The sequence below is a fragment of the Phocoena sinus genome, chromosome 13 (genome assembly GCF_008692025.1).
Source record: "Phocoena sinus isolate mPhoSin1 chromosome 13, mPhoSin1.pri, whole genome shotgun sequence".
NCBI classification, from domain to species: domain Eukaryota; kingdom Metazoa; phylum Chordata; class Mammalia; order Artiodactyla; family Phocoenidae; genus Phocoena; species Phocoena sinus.
The window spans coordinates 76,411,230-76,431,753 of NC_045775.1; the positions used below are offsets into that span (position 1 = coordinate 76,411,230).

General features: G+C 51.7%; 1 protein-coding gene across 2 annotated transcripts in view; it reads left to right on the forward strand.

The window, feature by feature from the left end:
* The window catches only part of ATOH8 (atonal bHLH transcription factor 8), a 46,645-nt gene extending 29,437 nt beyond the window's left edge, over positions 1-17,208 (forward strand). Inside the window, exons 3-4 of one of the 2 annotated variants that reach the window (XR_004352668.1) lie at positions 4,098-4,167; positions 17,089-17,208. Coding sequence is in view for 1 of the 2 variants with exons in the window: in XM_032652005.1 (XP_032507896.1) it covers positions 4,098-4,103 (6 nt within the window). In the remaining variant the exon portion in view is untranslated. Of the gene's footprint in view, positions 1-4,097; positions 4,229-17,088 lie in introns of those variants that run through there. The other variant, XM_032652005.1, reaches the window with a different exon arrangement.
* Positions 17,209-20,524: the final 3,316 nt, after the last annotated feature.

Here is a 20,524-nt window from a genome sequence, read left to right on the forward strand (position 1 = left end):
GGCCCTTTCAAGCTGTGCTTCTCACGTGGACCCAAGCAGGATGCTGCCAGGAGTTACATGAGAAGGGGGTCTGTGGTGTGGTTGTCACAGTGGGGAGTATGTCCAGCCCTGTTCCCTGTATTTGCAGTTATGCTTGCATGTGTGTGTGCACACACATACACGTCCACACTACGTACACGCGCGCCCGCACACACACACACACACACACACACACACACACACACACACACCCCACCTCTTCTGAAGGGATGGCATAGGTAGGTTTGTCTCCTGTCTCTCAGCCACACCAGATTGGTCTAGGGGAAGGAATCTGACTGAGGGTGGACCAACTGACTGCCTTCACTGGGTCTTCGGGGTTGGGATGCTGAGAGATTGGGCCAATGGGCAGACAGGCAAGAAAGAAGCAGAGCCTGGCAGTGGCTGAGTGATGTTGGCAGGTACCTGGAGGGAAGGGCCATAGATCGCCCCTACTGAGGTTCAACAAGCTTTCCTGAGACTTTCCCCCGGCCCCTCTGAAATGCCCTTGTGCAGCCTTAAATAACGGGAAGAGTAGAGTGAGTTTCTACTCCTCACAATGCAGTTGCAGTCACACAATCAAATGGGTTGGGAAAACACTGGATAAGTAAAGCCACACGAATTTCTTTACTGTAGGACTTTTCAGAGACTTTAATATGTTCATATACACGGTGACTTTCCAAAGTCGGGCCAAGGTCTGTGATGTTTCCCAAACTCATGGGATATACCTCACCTGGCTAGTGTTCTGAAGAGCACCCTTTGGGGAGTGCTAATCCATGTACATGCACTTGCCGTACAGGTGAAGGAATTAAAGCACAGAGAGGGAGAGTCAGTTCCCCAAGGTCACACAGTTGGTTAATTGCAAAAAAAAAAAAAAAAAGCTCGTGGCACCTAAGGCCTCCCAGTGTTCTTCCCACCACGCTCCAGTTGACATAAGGCTTCCTTGGACGGATGATGCATGCGCTGGCATTCCTGGACCAAGGTGGGTGGTGGGAACGCAGGTCCAGTGTAGACGTTAGGGAAAGGGTGGGGTTGAGAATTGGAGGTCGGGCCTTGGCGAGAGAAACCCCTGTCTCCCTTGCTCTTGGGTGGTAGCCATGGCTTCAGTGGAGTCTGAGAGCCGACTGAGGGCTTGGGGCTGGGCCCGGCCAGGCGGCCGCCTTTACAGGGCAGCCAGTGGGATGGCTTCAGCTGCCCCAGCCTTCCGTGCCTTCCCTGACCGCAGGCAGACTGAACAAGGGAGGAACTCCGGGCCAGTCCTCGGCAGGGCCCGCCCAGGCAGCCAGCGCCGGGATGACGCGGCTGTAAATCACCCCGTGGACCACAGACCCAGTGCCATCCCCACGGGTTTCCTTTCCGCTTCTTAATCCTCCTCAGACTCGGTAACAAAAAGCAGATTCCTGCTGGGGCCAGCCACGCACCATGGGCTCGGAGAATGTGAGCCTGGATTCACCACATCAAGATGCTACCTCCTCTCACTTTTCCTTTTCCCCTTCTTAGCCTCTGTTAGCTGGAGGACACTCCCTCCTCCTGGCTGGGCTCCCTCGCCCTCCCTGGACCCCACTTCCAGCCTTGCCCCGGCCTCGCACCTTGGCTGCCTGCCCAGCGCCGCCCAGGCCTGAGGCTCACTAGGGCCTGTGGTTAGCAGCCCCTCCAGCCTCGTGGTTTGGCTGCAGCCCGGCTCCCCGAGCCTCCCTTTCAGCAGGAGCAGGCCCTTTGTGGTAGAATAAACACTGCCGATCTGGATTCAAATCGTGGTGCTGCCAACTCGTAGCACTTACCTCTGAGCTGGGGACGTGAGAAGCTCCCCGGCATGTCAGAGGTGCCTGACAGACGTTTTGCTTCAAAAATAAGTGCTTAGCTGTTTGTTCAGGGTTGTTGCAGGAAACGGGAGAGAAGGATTTGGAACTGCGGTATTAGGGGTGTGCTGTGCCCAGTTAGCGGATGGCTGTTATTCTCCTGCGTCTTCTGGGTGGACTGGGAGCCCCTGAAGAGCCTCCCCACCAGCTCTGGCCTCCCCCCAAGCTAAAGCCCGGCAGCCCCAGGACCTTTTCGCATCTCCTGTCCCTGCCTGTAGCAAATCACGCCCTCTGGTCAGTTTTCTCGTGAGCAACACCAAGTTCAGCTGCCAGTGTGAAGGACTGCAAGGGACTGAAAGACCGTCTAACCTAGGGGTTTCCCAGTTTGCCCCAGAGCACCTGGGTTCTCACAGCCATCCCAGGCTCCACATTGGAAGGAAGACTGTAGACTCTGGGCTCCCCTCTCCCTGTGTCCCCTGTAGTCTCCCGATCCAAATAGACTAGAACCGTGTTCGTCTGTTTTCTGGGTTCGAATTCCCAGGTCAGACTTCATTTCTACTACAGCTGAGGACTCTGTCCTCTTATAGATGAAGACACTGTCATTTTACAGATGAGAGCACTGAGGCCCAGCTGGCGGGGGCATGGACTGCACCTAGAGCCAGCCTCTTGGCTGCCGGTGTAGTGTCTTGTCTGAAGGGTGTAGGGCAGCGGTCCCCAACCTTTCTGGCAGCAGGGCCCGGTTTCGTGGAAGACAGTTTTTCCACGGACCATGGGGGAGGGGCGGGTTCAGGCGGTGATGGGAGCGATGGGCAGCGGCAGATGAAGCTTTGCTGGCTCGGCCACCGCTCACCTCCTGCTGCACAGCCTGGTTCCTAACAGGCCGCAGACCGGTACAGGGGTTCCGGGGGTTGGAGACCCCTGGTGTAGGGAGAAGGAGGTAAGGATGCCATTCCCGTGGGGGGACAGGGCTGACTGATATCCCTCAGAGGCGTGACCTGGGGGACTGTGGTATCAGGACCAGGGGTCCCTGAGCTTCCTCTACAACCCCGCCCATCCCCCAAACCAGCAAAATCAGCAGTGGCTCTGAAATGCAGCAAGGTAGGGGTGGGGAGTAAGGGGACGATGTGGGCTCTGGCAGCAGCCAGTCCTGGGTCCAGATGCTGGCTCCATCCCTTACCGAACCTTTCAAGATTCAGTCCCTGCCTGGGCCATAAGAGTCCCTCCCGAGCCCCTCCCCGGGCAGCTGCGAGGATCGAGTAAGAGGAGGTGCCATGGGTGCCGGCACCTGGTACAGTTCGGCCTTCTGGAGTCAGGACCAGTAGGGGCTACTCCTGACCATTGGTTGTTTTTCGTTTGTTTGGTTTTTGGCTTTAAAAATTTTTTTATTTATTTAATTTTTATTTTTGGCTGCATTGGGTCTTTGTTGCTGCGCACGGGCTTTCTCTAGTTGTGGCGGGCGGGGGCTACTCTTCCTTGCGGTGCGCGGGCTTCTCATTGCGGTGGTTTCTCTTGTGGATTCTCATTGCGGTGGCTTCTCTTGTTGCAGAGCACGGGCTCTAGGCACATGGGCTTCAGTAGCTGTGGCTCGTGGGCTCTAGGTTTGTGGGCTTCAGTAGTTGTGGCGCACGGGCTTAGTTGCTCCGCGGCATGTGGGATCTTCCGGGACCAGGGCTTGAACCCGTGTCCTCTGCGTTGGCAGGCAGATCCGTAACCACTACGCCACCGGGGAAGCCCTTCTTTTTGTTTGTTTGCTTGTTTATTGAGGTATAGTTGATTTACAATATTATATTAGTTTCAGGTATATAATATAGGGATTCAAAATTTTTATAGATTATATTCCACTTAAAGTTAGTGTAAAATATTGGCTATAATGCCTGTGCTATACAATATATCCTTTTAGCTTATTTATTTTATTTTATTTTTTGTTTGTTTCTTTATTTTTAGTTTTAAAAAACATTTATTCATTTACTTGGCTGTGCCGGGTCTTAGCTGCCGTTTCTTAATATTTTTATTTTATTTTTTTATATTGGAGTATATTTGATTTATAATGTTGTGTTAGTTTCAGGTGTACAGCAAAGTGATTCAGTTTTATATATAGATATATACAGATATCTATTCTTTTTCAGATTCTTTTCCCATATAGGTTATGACAGAGTATTGAGTAGAGTTCCCGGTGCTCTACAGCAGGTCCTTGTTGATTATCTATTTTAGATACAGTAGTGTGTATATGTTAATCCCAACCTCCTAGTTTATTCCTCTCCTCCCGTTGGTTGTCTCTTTCAGGAGTGACCGGCCATGGGCTTGTCCAAGGACGCTGCTGTGGGCCCTCTTTCCAGTCAAGCTTGAGGAGAAGGTGAGCTCGCCAAGTCCAGCCTTGTCGTCCTCTCTAAGTTGCCACCAGATGCTCAGACCACCACCTCTCAGGACAGAAGCTTGCCTGCCCCCTCTCGCCCTCTCCCCCACCCCCACCCCCACCCCCCCACCCCCCACCCCCCCCCCGCAACCACTCCACAGTGACTTTGCACTTTGCTCTCTGCCTGGTGGGACGGGGAGAGCAAAGCCTTCCCCTTGCCTGGGCCTGAGGCCCACCGTCTGGCTGCAGAAATTCATTGCCAAAGATTCGACAGAGACACTGAACAAAATGGGGTGAGAAGACCCCATAGTGAAAAGCCACACTGTTGCTCTGTGATGTTTACTCCTCCTGTTGCCCGGGTCCCATCTCACGCCAAAGACGAGTCAGCAGTTCCACTAGGAACTCGTGGAAAGGATGGACGTTTGGTGACTGTTGGAAGCGCTTTGACCCTCTGACCCGGAACTCCCTTTCTACAGCTGGGCCCCGAGCTGGCTGGACGCAGATAAGCCTTCTGGCTTATCTGTGATAGGGAGGCTGTGACAGGGAGGCTGGGGTCGCCTGTGGGGTGAGATCTGAGATCCTGGCTCCCCTCTCCTTCCCTCTGGCTGCCCAGCCCTCTGACCCTGATTTTCCCATGTTCCCTGGGCCCAGGCTCCTTCTTGGGCCCTAAGCATCGTGAGAAGTGAATGGGAGGGTGGGGGGCAATACTGACCACCCGTACCTCACCCCAGGGACTTGCCCCAAGGTGACCCCCAGCCGGTCCAGCCAGCCACTCCTTGCCAGGGGCCCGCCCTCCTGACTGGGCACACAAGATGGCGCCCTGCCTGGGGGCCGGCGGGCTGTGATGGCTGTGCAGGGGGGCAGAGGGGAGGAAGGGACCAGGGGAATGGGCCAGTATGTGGGGAGGCGGGCATGTTCAGAGTCGAGGCCTGTTCCTTCCTTGTGCACAAGGCCAGAGCTGTTCACGTCTGTACTCGACCATCTGCTTCAAATTGAAGTAAAAGCCCCAACCTGTAAAGAAAACGCTTGTGTTGATGGACTCTGTGGGTGACCGGGACTTTGGCCGGTCAGTTGGAGAGGGTTGTGGGGGTAGGGAGAGGTTGAGAACCCTTCGGGAAGTGAGCTGTGTGTGTGTGTGTGTGTGTAAGGGAGTGGGGCCCTCGCTATGGCCTCGGCCTGGACTAGTGACCAGGAGGCCAGGTCAGGAACATGTGAGGAGCGTTCTCGGCTTCGTGCCTCCTTCACTCCAGACTGTGAGTTTATAAGGTGGGGACCGAATTTTTAATCCCATTGTACAGATGAGGAACCTGAGGCGGGGAGGAGACAGGGCCAGGCAGTGACAGAAAGAGTTCTCACATCAGGGCGGCCTCACTCCACTGCCTGTGTTCTTAGCGCCTCTCCAGCCCCATAGGCCAGCTCGTGCCCGAAGTCTTTGTGTGGCCTTGGCCTAAGATGGGGCAATAATGGTTCAGTGGGGATGGGGGAGGGTTAATAAGAGGACAAGGAAAGGACTGTCAGGCCAGAGGGCTGTGTAGGAGGGGCAGGGCTGCCCCAGGAGAGGGGAGGTGATGAGGGAAGGAGGCTGTGCCCTTGCAGAATACACACCTGTCCCATGGTTCCGCCCAGTGTCACCCTCTCTTGTCTACTCCCGGGCTCCTGGGCTGGGGCTGCAGTGTCTGCACCTCCTCTTGCACCAGTGTTTTCCAGACATGGCTGTGGCCGAGGACCGAGCTGTGTGGGCTGGTCCTGGATCTGGGGCAGAAGCAGGGACCACAGGCTGCTCATGGAGCTCCTCAGAGCAACAGTGCCCTGGAAACAGGCCAGGTAGAGTGGGCTTGGAGTGGGGAGCGGGGGGAGGTGGTCACAGTCACCCCAGGCCTCTAGGCACAGATGACAGACTCACTCTGGTGTCCCTCTGAGCCTCTGAGTAACACTGGTGGCATTTCCTAGGGAAGCAGGAAATGTGGACCAACCTTCATCAAACTTGTTGACATAAGAGGACCCTGTTACTAACGGTTTGGGGAGATACCCCCATCCTGCTGACAAGGGAGCAGACCCGTGGCCTTTCTACCCAGAAACAATAATGGTCTCTACTCCCCACCCCTCTCCTGCTCAAGGCCTTCATTACGTACTTCCCTTCCATTCTGAAGCACCTATTGGTCATCAGCTGCATAGCAGACTCTAAGCTGGGTATCAGGAATAGAGAGATGGATCCCACGCAGCGTCTTCACGGAGCTCAGAGTTCTGAACAGAAGGTGGGACGGACAGATAGGCAAGCAAATAACTGTGATACAGTTGGATGACTAAGGTGTTGTTGGAAGTTTGGGGAAAGAAAAAGGTAACTCTCCCTGGGGGGGTATCATGAAGGGCTATCCTAGAAAGGAGCTATGTGGGTTGGGTCATGAAGGATGAATAGAAGTTTTCTGAGCAGAGGAAAGGAAGAAGGACTTTATATGCAGAGAAGTATTCAGCCCTCGAAAGACATTGGAATCACCTGAGGAGATTTTAAAATACTGACATAAAGTATTAATACCAAAGTTCCATCTCTAGAAATTCTGCTATATGGGTCTGGAGCGTGGTCTGGGCATTTGGGATTTTTAAAAGCTCCCCAAGTGATTCCATTGTGCAGGCAAGGTTGAGAGCTACTGGTTGAAGTGGGCTGAGATCTCTGACAAGTGATTTAGAATCACTGATATGGGATACAAGCTGTGCCAGAAATGTACAGGGATATATGTGTGTGTGTGTGTGTGTGTGTGTGTGTGTGCGCGCGCGTATACAAATAGACAAGCTAATAATTGTGATACCGTCAGACCACGGCATGAACGTACGCACACAGGTATGTGTGTATATGAGTGATTGAAAGTCCACACTTCTCTTTCCTTTTTCAGCTTCTCTCCCAGTACGGCAGCTTGTGTCCTTGTGCACACACAGGTACACACACACACTCCCTCTTGTGTGCATAGGCACACCCAGATACCCACTGTGTACATTCCCAGGGAAGGGAAATCCATTTCACATGGATTCAGATTTCATCGGCAGCCTTCTCCACAGTTTGTGTAAACAACCATGCAAGAAGGCCCTCACCAAAAGAAAAGTTATGAAGAGCCACCCTCATGGGTCCTTGACAGCGCCTGTCCTGGTGCAGCCGAGGGTGTGGTCACAGGGCCCCTGCCGATTTGTTTGCCCACGCACCCTCTGTGCTCCGTTGTTTGCTCTGGGTCCTGGCTCCACGTGCCGGGCATGGCTCATCAGACACCAGCCACAGAGGGAGGGTGTCCATGTTGGAGGCCACGTGTGTACACACGTGTCTGCACCTCTGGTGCATGCCTGGTTCCTGCAGCATGCTTGCTTCCTGCTCTCCAAAGGACAAAACCGCAAAGAATGACTCTGCGAGTCGGAGATCTCCCCAGCTCAAGGCTGAGCCTTCCAAGACTCTTCAAAAACTCCGTGCACACGGGCTGCCCGCTGCTTCCCGGTTCCGGCCTCGGACAATGCCAGTAGAGAGGTGTGAATTCTGGGGAGGGCCTTCCACGCGTCCCTGGGCCCCTTTTTGGTCTCACAGCGTGGCCAGGGCCCCGGTGGATTCTGTCACCCCACACTGTCCTTCCTCCCGGCCCCATGGCCCACCGCGCTGTCCTGGACCTCCTCCTTCCCCCGCCCCCCTCCACCTCACCTTGTCCTGTGCTGTCCTATTTCTTTTCCTGATCCCTCCCACCCATCTCCCCTTCCTTCCAAGCCAGTGAGAGAGGCAGGAGCCGGCAGGTCTCAGGGGCTGGGAACTGGGTAGCAGAGCCGTGAGCAGGGACCGTGTAGGGAGCTGAGGTGCAGACAGGGCTCCTTTGTGCCCGAGATACAGGGCAGAGACCTGGGTACTGCTAATTAGGCTGAGCCGTACTGTAAGGCAGCCAGGGCAGGCCTGCTAGGGGCCTGGAGCAGGGGTTGCACTTGCCTCCCACCTTCCACACTGCTTCCGGGGCTAAAAGGGACTGTTGCCAGCAGCCCGGCTGACAAATAGCCTGGCCTTCTCAAAGCAAGACTCAGACATCTCCATCGTGTTTCCTTCAGCGGATTTGTGTTGCCATTCTCCCTCTGTCTCTCTGCCACCTGCACAGCTGCTTTCTGTTTCCAGGCTCCAGGACGACAGGAAGGCATGGAGGAGACCCTGCCTAGGCGAGGGGTGGAGAGGAGGGGGCGGCTGGCTTGGCCCTTTGCCCCAGGGTCCTCACCTTCTCACGGGTCCCCTCTGGTCCCCTGGACCCCAGACAAGCTACGTCTGCCTCCCTGAAGCCAGGCACTCCAAGGAACTTGGATTCATAAATAACGACTTTGTTTTACGGCTATGCGGGCATGTGTCTAATCTCCACATGGCGCTATGAATTCCTAGAGGGCAAAGATTAGGTCAAATGCATCTCCAAATCCTTGAAAAGGCCTTGCAAAATGTATATATTGGTTTCTTTGTTGAATGAATGGATAAAAATGAAAAATATGGTAAGCCACGCATGTATTTTCTTCCTTCCGCAAATAACTACCAAGCAGCTAATTTATTCAAGACCCTGAGAGACTCGGACACAGGCCTTTGCCAAGGCTTCAAAGAGGCTCAAAGGGAGAAAGTCCAGAGCAGAGTGGAGCCCAGGCTGGGGGCTTTTTGCTCTTTCTGTGGCTGAGCCTTTGAGAACTGTGCTCCTGCAAAGAGGAGAGCTTCATAGCACCTGCACCTGGCGTGCAGTAGGTGCTGAATAAACATTTATTGAAGGTGTGTGGATGAATGAATGAATGAACGCTGCCCCACCCTCATGCCCCTCCTCAGACATCTCTAATCGATGGTGGCTCTCTTTCTGCCTGGTCCCTGAAGCTGCCCGAGTTCAGGACAGTGCTTCAGGCAGTCACTATTAATCCATTGAAGAGATGTGCTCTCTTGGCCATCTTGGCCTCAGGACCATCCTGGAGTAAGTGGTAGGTGGGGACACCCTCAGACCGGCCTCCTGGGGCACCATCAGGATGATATGACTGAGGATATGTGAGGAGGTCGCCTTCCTTATGCCCATAGGGCTATGCGGCCGCCTCCTGGCTGGCCTTCCACTTTCTGATCTATTCCCTGCCGCCCCTTCCTCCTGCTGATGGAGGTGGTTCCTGAAGTTCCTGCCCTGGGCCCATCGCCTCCAGGCAAAGTCCAGTCTCCTTAGCTACCTATAGGACTTGTCACGGATGGTCACATCCCCTCCCCCAGTGACTCCAATGCCTCCCCAGACTCAGTGACCTCCAGTTTGGGCAACTAAGGATGCTGGCTGAATCCTATCCCCAGGTGTTAACAGCCCTTCTTTCTTTTTTTTTTTTTTTTTTTTTTTTTTTTTTTTGGGGTACGCGGGCCTCTCACTGTTGTGGCCTCTCCCGCTGCAGAGCACAGGCTCTCCCGCTGCAGAGCACAGGCTCCGGACGCGCAGGCTCAGTGGCCATGGCTCACGGGCCCAGTCGCTCCGCAGCATGTGGGATCTTCCCGGACCGGGGCACGAACCCGTGTCCCCTGCATCGGCAGGCGGACTCTCAACCACTGCGCCACCAGGGAAGCCCAGCCCTTCTTTCTTAATCATGTCTCAATTCCCTTTCCTCTGGCTGCCCACAAAACAAGATTCTTTCTGGACCCTTGTGTTTACTGCAGTGGAAACAGTTCCTGTTTAATCTAACTTTCCTCTGTATTGCATCCACCCAGGCCCCTGGTTCCCTAGGGGAAATCTAGGTTTCTCAATCCCAGAACCTGGACAGGCAGAGAGGCCCTGCTTAACCCAACAGCAATGGCCTGGGTACATGTCCTCCTATCCTAAGGACTCGTCTTTCCTGTTCATATATATTAATCAGAACATCACTTCGCTGCCCCATCTTCATTGAGAAGCCAGCATTGCCCCAGATCTCTGAGGATTCTTGAGGGGCTCACATCCCATGGTTATCTCTGCTTTGATCTAATTATCTCTCTCTCAATCGCCTCCTATGGCTGATGCCTTCTCTTTACTCTGCTTTAGTTCAAGGGAACACAGCCACTTTCCCTTGATTTCCCCAAAACATCACTCACACAAGGCAGTTGTGTATAGAGGAATTATTTTTCTCCTTCCTGATGATTTTTTAAAATGTTTACACTCACAGAAAACCAAATAAGACCTTGCCTTTTTCTTCCCAATTTATTTAGCTGATTTCATGTATTTTTGACAGGTTCATCATGTTTCCGGCAGTTATAAATATTTTCCCCTCTGGCTTCACTCTCTGACACTACATTTCTGGGCTGTGACTCACCGAAGTTGTCCCACAGCTGGGGCTTGAATCCAGTCTTTTTTCTTCAATTTAACATCTCCCTACCCAACCCCAGGTCACCACCAAATCCCAGCCTGAAAACAGGAGACTATAAAATACTATGCCCAGTGGAAAGGTCACAAGCGAATATGACAGCTGGCCGGGCAGCTCACCCACACTCAGCTGAGCAAGCATCCAGGGTCTTGCCTCTGGGAGGAGAGATGTATGACCTGGAGAGATGCACATTCCTTTCCCCAGGCTCTCCTATAACCAAGGGCAGCTGACTGGTAATACCATGGGGAGGAGGGGACAGGACAGAGCCTGCCCCCTCCCCCAAGAGGCAAGCAGGGCCCTGAACTTAGCCCCGTGCCAAGCCCATACCCCAAACCACATTCAAAGCCATCTGGCCCACAGACAACATACATGCGTTCCTCCTCCGGGACTTCATTTCCATCCCCACAACCAGAAGTTTCTAGAGAATTTTCCTCTTGCAGGCACACATATGCATGCAACTCACACACATTTTTTTTTTTTTTTTTAATAAAGAACTCAAAACCCTTCCAAGTCCCAGGAAATAAATTTCTATTTTTGGAGAAGAAAATAGAACAAAAAAATCAAGCTTCGGGTATGCTTTGGGATAGCTATGCTATGCTTTATTTTCTGAATAAAAATCAGGACAAAGGGTTTGACAAAGATTTTAGTGCCTCCTTCAGGTGTGAGAGGCAGCCTAGGAAGTCAAATGTTGTAACTTCAGGGGCAGATCTAAGATTAACAGGGGGACTTCCCTGGTGGGGCAGGGGTTAAGAATCCATCTACCAGTGCAGGGGACATGGGTTCCATCCCTGGTCCGGGAAGATGCCACATGCCGCGAAGCAACTAAGCCTGTGCGCAACAACTACTGAGCCCACGTGCTGCAACTACTGAAGCCCGTGCGCCTAGAGCCCGTGTTCCGCAGCAAGAGAAGGCACCACAGTGAGAAGCCCGCGCACTACAACAAAGAGTAGCCCCCGCTCGCCTCAACTAGAGAAAGCCCGCGCACAGCAACGAAGACCCAACGCAGCCAAAAGTAAATTAAAAAAAAAAAAAAGATGTATAGGCTCTCTAAGAACAAAGTGTTCAGTGATCCCCTCCACTGGGAACCATAGCTAATATTTCCCCTTCATAAAGGCTCTGAAAAGTCCTGCACAAGGAAAACCCATTTAAGTTTTTTTAAATTTATTTTTTATTGAGTGAAAGATTCTTTAAATTCTACAGTGCTTTACAATTTTCAAAAGTTTTACACACATGATTTCATATAATCCCACATAACAACACTTTTTTAAAAATATATTTAATTAAAAATTATTTCTTTAAAAATTTTTTAAATTAAAAAAATTTTTTATTAAAAAAAAATTTAATCCCCTACCCCTGTACTGCTCCACCATTTAAATTTGAGGACACAGTGTCTCCCAAAGTTGTTTGAGCACCTACTCTTTAAAAAAAGTTTTTTATCGTGGTAAAATGTATAACATAATATTTATCATTTAAATCATTTTAAGTACACAGTTCTGTGGCATTAAATATAGTCACAATGTTGTGTAAACATCACCACTATCTATATCCCAAACTGTTTCATCATCCCCAACAAAAACTCTGTACCCATTCAACAACAACTCCCCCTTTCCCGCCTCTCCCACTACACCCCTGGTAAACTCAATTCTACTTTCCGTCTCTATGAATTTGCCTCTTCTTAGTACCTCATGTAAGTGGAATCATACAATATTTGTCCTTCTGTGTCTGGCTCATTTCACTAAGCATAAGATTTTCAAGGTCTATCCATGCTGAAGCGTGTATCAGAACTTCGTTCTTTTTTTATGGCCAAATAATATTCCGTTGCATGTGTGTGCTACATTTGGTTTACCCATTCATCTGTTGATGCGGGGCATTTATTCTTTTTTTCATGCCCCAATCGCTCACTGGACACCGTGTGGGGAGGTCCATGGAACACAGTTTGGGGACTGCTGGTTAATGGGGATTTTGGATAGGCCAGGATTTCCTTACCCACATGGCTGCCCCAGGCACAGCCAGAGGCGCTCTGATCGGCTTAGTCTCGAAACTGAAGGCAGAGGCTGAAGCCCTAAGAGGTGAAGCTGTCTGCGAAGGACCCGGGAGCGGTGATCAGTGATCAGCGCTGGGGGAAAGCCAGGAAGAGCCCTGTCCTCCAACCCTCACAGGATGGTGGCTGTGCTGAGGAGACCTGCTGGGATGACTGACAGCGCCGGGCCGGTGACATCTGTCAGGGCGGCCTCCCTTGGCTTTGATGACAGGACTGGACCAGAGCCAAGCCTGAGGGAGGCCCCAGCCCCCTTTTGGCAGCCTCACAAGTGCACCCTGTCCTGCTCCTCAGGGAGCTGGACAGACTATTCCGAACCACTGCCCTCCCCACGGGCACTGGGAGTCAGCACTTCCCACGGGCAGGCCTGCTGGGGCAAAGTGCGTGCCCTCTGTGCTCACCCCCCTCCAGAGGGCCTTCTGCTGTGCATTCTTCTCCCAAGCTCGGGGATCTGGGAAATGCAAGGGAGGAAACACCCAGAACCAAGCCCCTTGTGACTGGGGGGAGAACGCGTGGTCTTCTGGGAACCTGGGGGCCTGGGGTCAGCTTGGCCAGACCTTCAACTCCCCGTGTGACCCGTCTTGAGTAGACAAGTAGACAGTGGCTCTGTGACCTCCAAGGTCCCTCGCAGCTGATTTCCATCCTGGGTTCCACACTGCCTTGTCCTGCCTGCATTTCTGAGTTCAAGGCTCAGATTACAGCTCCCCACATGGGCTCTCCCACCACCCGGACGCTGAGGTTCTTCCTCCGTCTCGCTAGAACAGCTGTATTTCTCCTGAGGGATTACCTTTTGAACCAGAGAATTATTTGAAGGAGCAGATACCTTCCAGAGTTGTTAAACAAAAACCAAGAGAGCATCTTTAGAGAAATTACAAATAAACAAGTGGTCATCCTTCTAATCTGGGTACAGCTCACCTCCCCAGACCCCCAGACTGCTGACCTGCTACCTCAATGAAAGGTCCTTTAACCTTTGTCCAAACTCCACATGCCTTGGGCCTCTCAGGACACCCACTTTCCCCCTTCTGGCACTGTTGCTTGCCTCTCCATCTATGTTTCTGGCTTGGTTGTGGGCTCCTGGAGGACAGAGAGTAGGTCTATCTGTCTACACATTGCAGGACAGTCCTAGGCCCTGTGGCCTCGATGTACAGCACTGCTGGCCTGGGCTGGGAGGGCTCCTGGGGTTTCCTTGCCCTGGTGAGGGTCCTGCCCATCCCTCTTCAGCCCAGGTTGTCCTGCAGAGCCCAGCAGAGATTCAGGCAAGGGAGAAAGTATTAAACAGGATGAGTGTCCTCAGCATGAAATAAATAAGGAGCGGACACCAGACGGAACACACAGGGAGTGGAAGCCCGGGAGTACCTGAGCTTCTCCAGCCCGAAGGTATTCAGAGGATTGAAGTGAAATTGACTTGCCCACAGGCCGAGGTGCAGGGTGTTCGTCCCTCCCAGGGCCTGTCTGCCCTTCCCTCTAGGTCCTGAGCCCACTGAGACCCACCTTCTCACAGACCTGTAGCCCCCTCTCCCACCTGGGCCAGGCTGTTCCCAGGGTCTTCCCCCCACCCCGCTCACAGAGCCCGCTCCGGCTGGGAGCCAGGCCTCTGCTCTGCTCCCCCCTCTGCCCATTGGCTTCTGACGTCTCCTGCTTTCCCCTCCCCAGCCTCCTTTCCTCAGTACATGGATTCAGGTGGCAGCCACATTTCCCAGGCACCCTCTGGCCTGCACTTTGTCACAGGTGCCAGGGGCCCTGGGGCTGGTTCTCAGCCCCTCTGCTCACTGGCTGTGTGACCCAGGGCAAATACCTCCCCTCTCTGAACCTCAGTTTCTCCATTTGTAAAATATGTGGTTTGAGGACATGACGACTACAGCTTCTTCCAGCTATATAGCTCTCTCTCTCCAGAAAATATCACTCAGCACCAGGCTGAGTTAAAAATCTGTTTCATCTCTATTTTAAATTCACCATTTTCAGCCTGCCCTGCCCCACCAGGCATCACCCACAGCAGGAAGGGAGAGGCATTTCATTCCATCTGCTTTTCTCACTCAGGACTGGCCTCCGCTGGCCTGGCCTCTCCCCAGGCACCCGGGCTCCTCCCAGGGCTGTGGCCTTCCTCTGGCCGGGCTCTCGGTCAGGGACTCATTTCCTCCTCCAGGCATGAGCACTTTTCCGAGGAGCCAGTGCCTGTCCTGGCGGCCTGGATGCTTCCTTAGAGGCAGGACCTGGATCAGGCCCCGCCCGGCAGCTTGGCAAGCACCGACTTGCCGCTGATGGGACTTAATTAACGCGGGGATCTGCTTTCCTCCCGGCCCTGGGTGAGAGGCGCCCTTCTCGGAGCTCAAGGACACAGGGCGCTCCATTGTTCTCTGGAGCCTGCCAGCTGCCCCTGCAGCCCCTCATCAGGCTGCTTAGCTGCTGCCTCTTGATCCCCTCTGCTCTCGCTGTTCTTTCCACTTCCCTTCCTGAGGGGCTTGTACAAGTGCCCACGCTCAGTGACTGAAGTCCTCCGTCAGGGCTGGACCAGCCCGTCTCCTTCAGGATGCTGGTCCTTAGGTCCTCATCAGACTTGACCTGTCAGCCAGCACATTTGACGCAGCCCATCCGCCCTCCTTGAAATGGAGCCCAGTCTCCCTGGGTTGCTGTCTACCTCTCTGGTTGCTGTCCTCAGCCTCCTTTGCTTGTTGGGATGCCCTGCGGCCCGGTCCTCAGTCCCCACAATCTCCCCCTCTTCCCTCCCTCAGGGACACATGCCCTTTGTAGGCTGTTGACTTTCAAATTCCTATCTGCATCCCAGAGACCGCTAGATCCTCTCAGAGTAAAACCAAGTCCTTGCAGTGGCCTCCAAGGCCTGTACCACCCGTACCTCTATCTGGTTCTTGGACACACCAGACCCATTCTTCCTCTTGGCCTTTGCGTCGGCCGTTCCCCCACCTGGAATGCTCCACTCCCGAATATCCCCATGACTTGTTCCCTCCCCTTCCTCAGTTCTTTGATCAGATGCCACCTTCTCAGTGAGGCCTATCGTGATCACTCTGTTTCCGAGGGCAACCCTCTTCCCCCCACCCCACATACTCCACTTCCCCCAGCATTCTCTCCATCTTTCTTCCCTGTTGTATTTTTCTCCATGCTACGTCTTTTAAATGTATCTGGTTTTTAAATTGATTCCTCCCTCTGCAAGGTAAACTCGATGGGATCGCGGATGTGTGTTTGTTTTATTCATTGTATTCCTAGTGCCTGGTACATGGTAGTTAATCAACAAATGTTTGTTGAACAAATAGGTGGGTGTTTCAGTAGATGCCCTAGTACATGTATCTTCATGTTATAGGTTTTTCACTTCTGTAGAGGAGATCCTGGAAGTGAGGTTGTTCTAAAAAATGTACATGTAGATTTGTTTTTATTTTTCATAATCAACTCTAGATTACTTGCCCAAGAGGCTGTAGCAATTCATGCCCACTGCCCTGCTTGTGCAGTATGTTTTCGCTCTTGAATGTGCGATGTCAGCGTGCTGGAGGCGGGGGAAGGCATCTCATTGTTTTAATTTTCATTTTCCTGACTGATTAGAGAAGAACATCCTTCTTATTTACTGACCTCATGAATTTTTATTTCTATGAATTGTCTCTTTTATAGTCTTTGCTCCCCTTTTTTGTTGTTGTTGCTGGGGGGAGAGGTTTACCTTTTCTAATGAGTTTGTAGAGGGAGTCCTCATTTCTTAAAAGAAAATCCCATACAATTCTGATACTTACGGAGGTTCTGGAGTGATTGGTCTAGAGTGAACATCTTCCTGGTTTGCCACTTCCTGACATGCTCTGGGGTCCCCTGTGCATTTTGGAATTAAAGATGTTTTAAAGTTTTTTTCTTGTTGGTTCTTTGTCTCTTCTACAATGTACTCGTGTTAGTTTAAAAAAAAAAGATATTAAAAAAAATCATAGGAAAATCCTTGTGTTGTATTGCCAAGTGGAAAAAACATTTATAATTAGGATGTACTTTTTGATGACAGCTACATAAAAAGGCTCTCTGTATATAGAAACTCTAGCAGTGAATCAGCCAAAGTGAAAAGGGGGGGCATTATGGATAATTTTTCCCTACTATGGGAGACAGGCAAGTGGGGGAAGAGGGGGTGGTGCTGAATCCCCAGCGGAGAAGGATAAGCTGTTGGAATCACGGCACTTGGCCTACTCTCTCCTCTGGGCCTTGGCAGACATCACCAATCAATCACTTCAGTGGTTCCTCCTAAGCCCAGACTTAGCCTTAGAACCTTTCTCAACCCAGGAGTACAGGGAACTACTAGTCATAGATCAGAGCTGGCAGGCAAGATTAAACCCATTCACCCATCCTTGTCCAGGCGGGAGGCAGTGCAGTCAGCAACAGCCCTGCAGAGGCCTCTCTTGCTGAGGCGGTAGCATGCTCCCCGGCAGCCTCCTGGTTGCATAGGGGCTGCCAGTTGGCTGCGTCTCCCCAGAAGTGCCCTGGCTGAGGTTCCAGGGGTCTTTTCAACCTGCTTTGGCTCCCATCACTCATACCAAGCATCAGTTTCTGAAATCTCTTTTCCTCTTGCTCCCTAGGGCTCATTGGAACCGGGAACACTGTCTTCAGCCTGGATGCTTGGACTGTGACTTGGCCCAGACCCTGGCACATCCCCTCAGGCACTACTACACCTTGGCGGCTCCCACTTTTGGTCTGACTCTCTGTTCTGACTTTCGTTCTCACGGCATGCCCCCCACCACTGATCTCATGGTCTCAGCTGCGATTTCATGCCCTGGTACTATGTCCCACGGGCACATCCTCACGGTCTAACCAGACCCCTGGCCCTTCTCCTCCTGCTGCCCTGTGCTTGGCTTGTCTCTGAACTGACAGATTCTCCAGCAAGACTCACGACAGGACACCCAGGAATTTCTCACCGACATTCTTTTTAGACCAGCTTGGGGGAGGTGGGTTGATTAGAAAGGATAGGAAGAAATATTGTTTATGTCTTTTTCTATTTTGGGCAAAAATAGTAAATGATATAGAAAAATGACAGAAATGTATGAAAAAACTGCCAGTAATTCAGCCACGTGGAGATAACCACAATTATCGTGCTGGCAAACATCCAATCACCTCTCAGCCTCCGCGCCCATTGAGATCTGCGTATATCAATTGTCTTAAATGACATCTTGCTGTTATCCAACCTGCGTTTTTCACTCGTCCATATGTCATGAGCATTTTCAAGGATGCCAGTGATGAGAAACATGGCTTCCTTGCCTAGAATGTAAATTATATTCCACAGGGTCCTTTTTTCACCTGGCATATCTGCATTTTTGCTTCTTTGGAGGCAGAAACTTTACTCATGCTCCATTTCCCTTCCATAGTAACAGACCACCCACCGGGTGTCCAGCCACTACCACAAAGACAATACATCCCAGCTCCCCTTGGACTGTGTTTGGTCATGTGACTGAGTTCTAGCCAATAGGGGGTGAGCAGAAGAGGAATATGTACAATCTTTTGGATGTGTCCTGTGGTGGTTTTACACATGTTCATAAATTCTTTGACACTCCTTTCATTACGGTGGAGCCTAATTCTCCTCTGCTTAGGTTTACGCTGTGCTTAGTGACTTGCCTTTTTTTTTTTTTCCTGATTTTTTTTAATTGAATGAAAGATTCTTTAAATTCGATAGTGCTTTACAATTTTCAAAAGTTTCACACACTCGATTTCATGTAATCCCATAATAACCCTATTTTCTCCCACTCCGTATTGCCCCTCCCCCATCCCTCTCCTCACTGGTAACCACTAGTTTATTCTCTATATCTGTGAGTCTGCTTCTTTTTTGTTACACTCACTAGTTTGTTGTATTTTTTAGATTCCACATATAAGTGATGTCATACAATATTTATGTCTTCCCACATCTTCTTTACCCACTCATCTGTTCATGGACACTTGGGTTGCTTCCAAAGACAATTGGTTGCTTCCAATTGCTTCCTTGGCAATTGTAAATAATGCTGCTATGAACATCGGGGTGCAGGTGTCTTTTCGAATTAGTGACTTGCTTCTAATGGACAGAACATGGCAGAAGTCATTGTGTGTGATGTGCAAGGTTAGGGCAAGGAAGCAGTTGGCTTCCTCCTTGCTTTCTCTTGTAATAAGCACGATGGGGAAGCCAATTGCCATGTCATAAGGACAATCAAGAAGCCCCTATGGAGTGGCCCACGTGGCAAGGACCTGAGGCTTCTTGCCAACAGCCACACGATGGAGACATTTTGGAAGCACATCCTCAAGCCTCAGTCTAGCTGGCATTCAGATGGTCACAGTCCTGCTGACATCTCGACTGCAACCTCTGAATTTCTGACTTGCTGAAACTGAGATAATAAATGTATATTGCTCGAAGTAACTAAGTTCTGGGGTAATTTGTTATGCAGCCACAGATAACACATGCTCTTAAGAGGATGGGTGAGCCTTTGCTTCCCCTTCGCCCTCTCTCTGTATGGAAGGTGGGTGTGGCTGTGCCATCCTGGATCTTTCAGATGAGAGCAACATGCTAAGGTTGGAGGAGCAACAAGACAGGGTGTGGGCCCTTGATAGCTCCATAGAACAAAATCACCATAATAACTCGTTCTTCTATCTGACAGGGAAGTAAACATCTGTATTAATAAGGTCAGAGCGGGGCTTCCCTGGTGGTGCAGTGGTTGAGAGTCCGCCTGCCAATGCAGGGGCATACGGGTTCGTGCCCCGGTCTGGGAGGATCCCACATGCCGCGGAGCGGCTGGGCCTGTGAGCCATGGCCGCTGAGCCTGTGTGTCCGGAGCCTGTGCTCCGCAACGGGAGAGGCCGCAACAGTGAGAGGCCCGTGTACCGCAAAAAAAATAAAGAACAAGGTCAGAGCTTCCCCACCAATGTTGGGTTTCCCTGGTGTGTGGGTTACAGGTGTGTGAAGCTACTGATTGCCTAGAGCCATCCCTGGGCCCGTGGAGCTATATAATTGTTGTCATTTTCCTGTGTGCCAGAACGGGAATACAATTTGGGAAGCTTTGGATCTCGGTCACAACAACCAAATTTTATCCTAACGAAGACTCTCTGCAAAGTGAGCTTTTGCTTAGTAGTTTAACACCTGCTTCTCTCCTTGATAAGGCCCCTGGGTGGTCATGCCCTGAAGAGGTCAGTCAGATCTTGGCACACGAGGCTGGTGGGTGCTATAGGTGGTTCGGCTTTCCCCAGGGGCAAGAAGCCCCAGCGTGATGGCCACGCCCCCTGCCTGCGCAGAGAGCTAGCTCAGCAAACCGGAACGACCTCCCCTCCCCAGCCTAAGAGAACCGCTTGGGCTGTCTTGGACTCCTCCCTCGTCTCTTCCCCCTGAGTTGCCTCCACGCCCCAACCTACCTTCTCTTCGGGCTCCGCCTGCCTCAGGAACAGAGGTGGCAGCAGAGCTGAGGTGGATGCCTTCCATCTTCTCATAGGCTGTTTAATAATGTCGTTTCTCCCTGATAACGGTCACGGGTCACACATGACCCATGAACCAAGCCTCGCCTGGACAGAATTCTATTAAGAGGGTTGGGCCTGGGGCTTTCCTGATGTCCCCACTCAGAACAGCAGAGTCTGAATTTTTATAGCTTGGTAAGGTTCCCCTGATCCAGGGCATCCGCTGAAGGGTCCTTCCTTTTGTTTAAACTCAGGACGATATGAATTCAACAAAAGGATTCGTTTTAGCATGAATGACCTCACATTTTTTGTGACATGAGAATGCATTTTACGACACGGCTTATACAAACATAGACTCAAATCTATGTGACTATAAATACTCCACAGTGCATTCTGGTGTCACTGCCCAGAGGTTTCTCACTAATGACCAGAAGGAACCCTGAGGAGTGTGGCGGGGAGATGACACCGGCTTGGACAGGGTGGGCTCCTCTCCTGGAAAGCCCCGCTGCCCCCTTCCACCTTCCACACCCTCTACACCCTCCACTTCGTGCCAGCCCGACACTGCAGGTCTTGGGACTGGGCGTTTTCTTGTTCCTGGGCCCTTATTTTCAA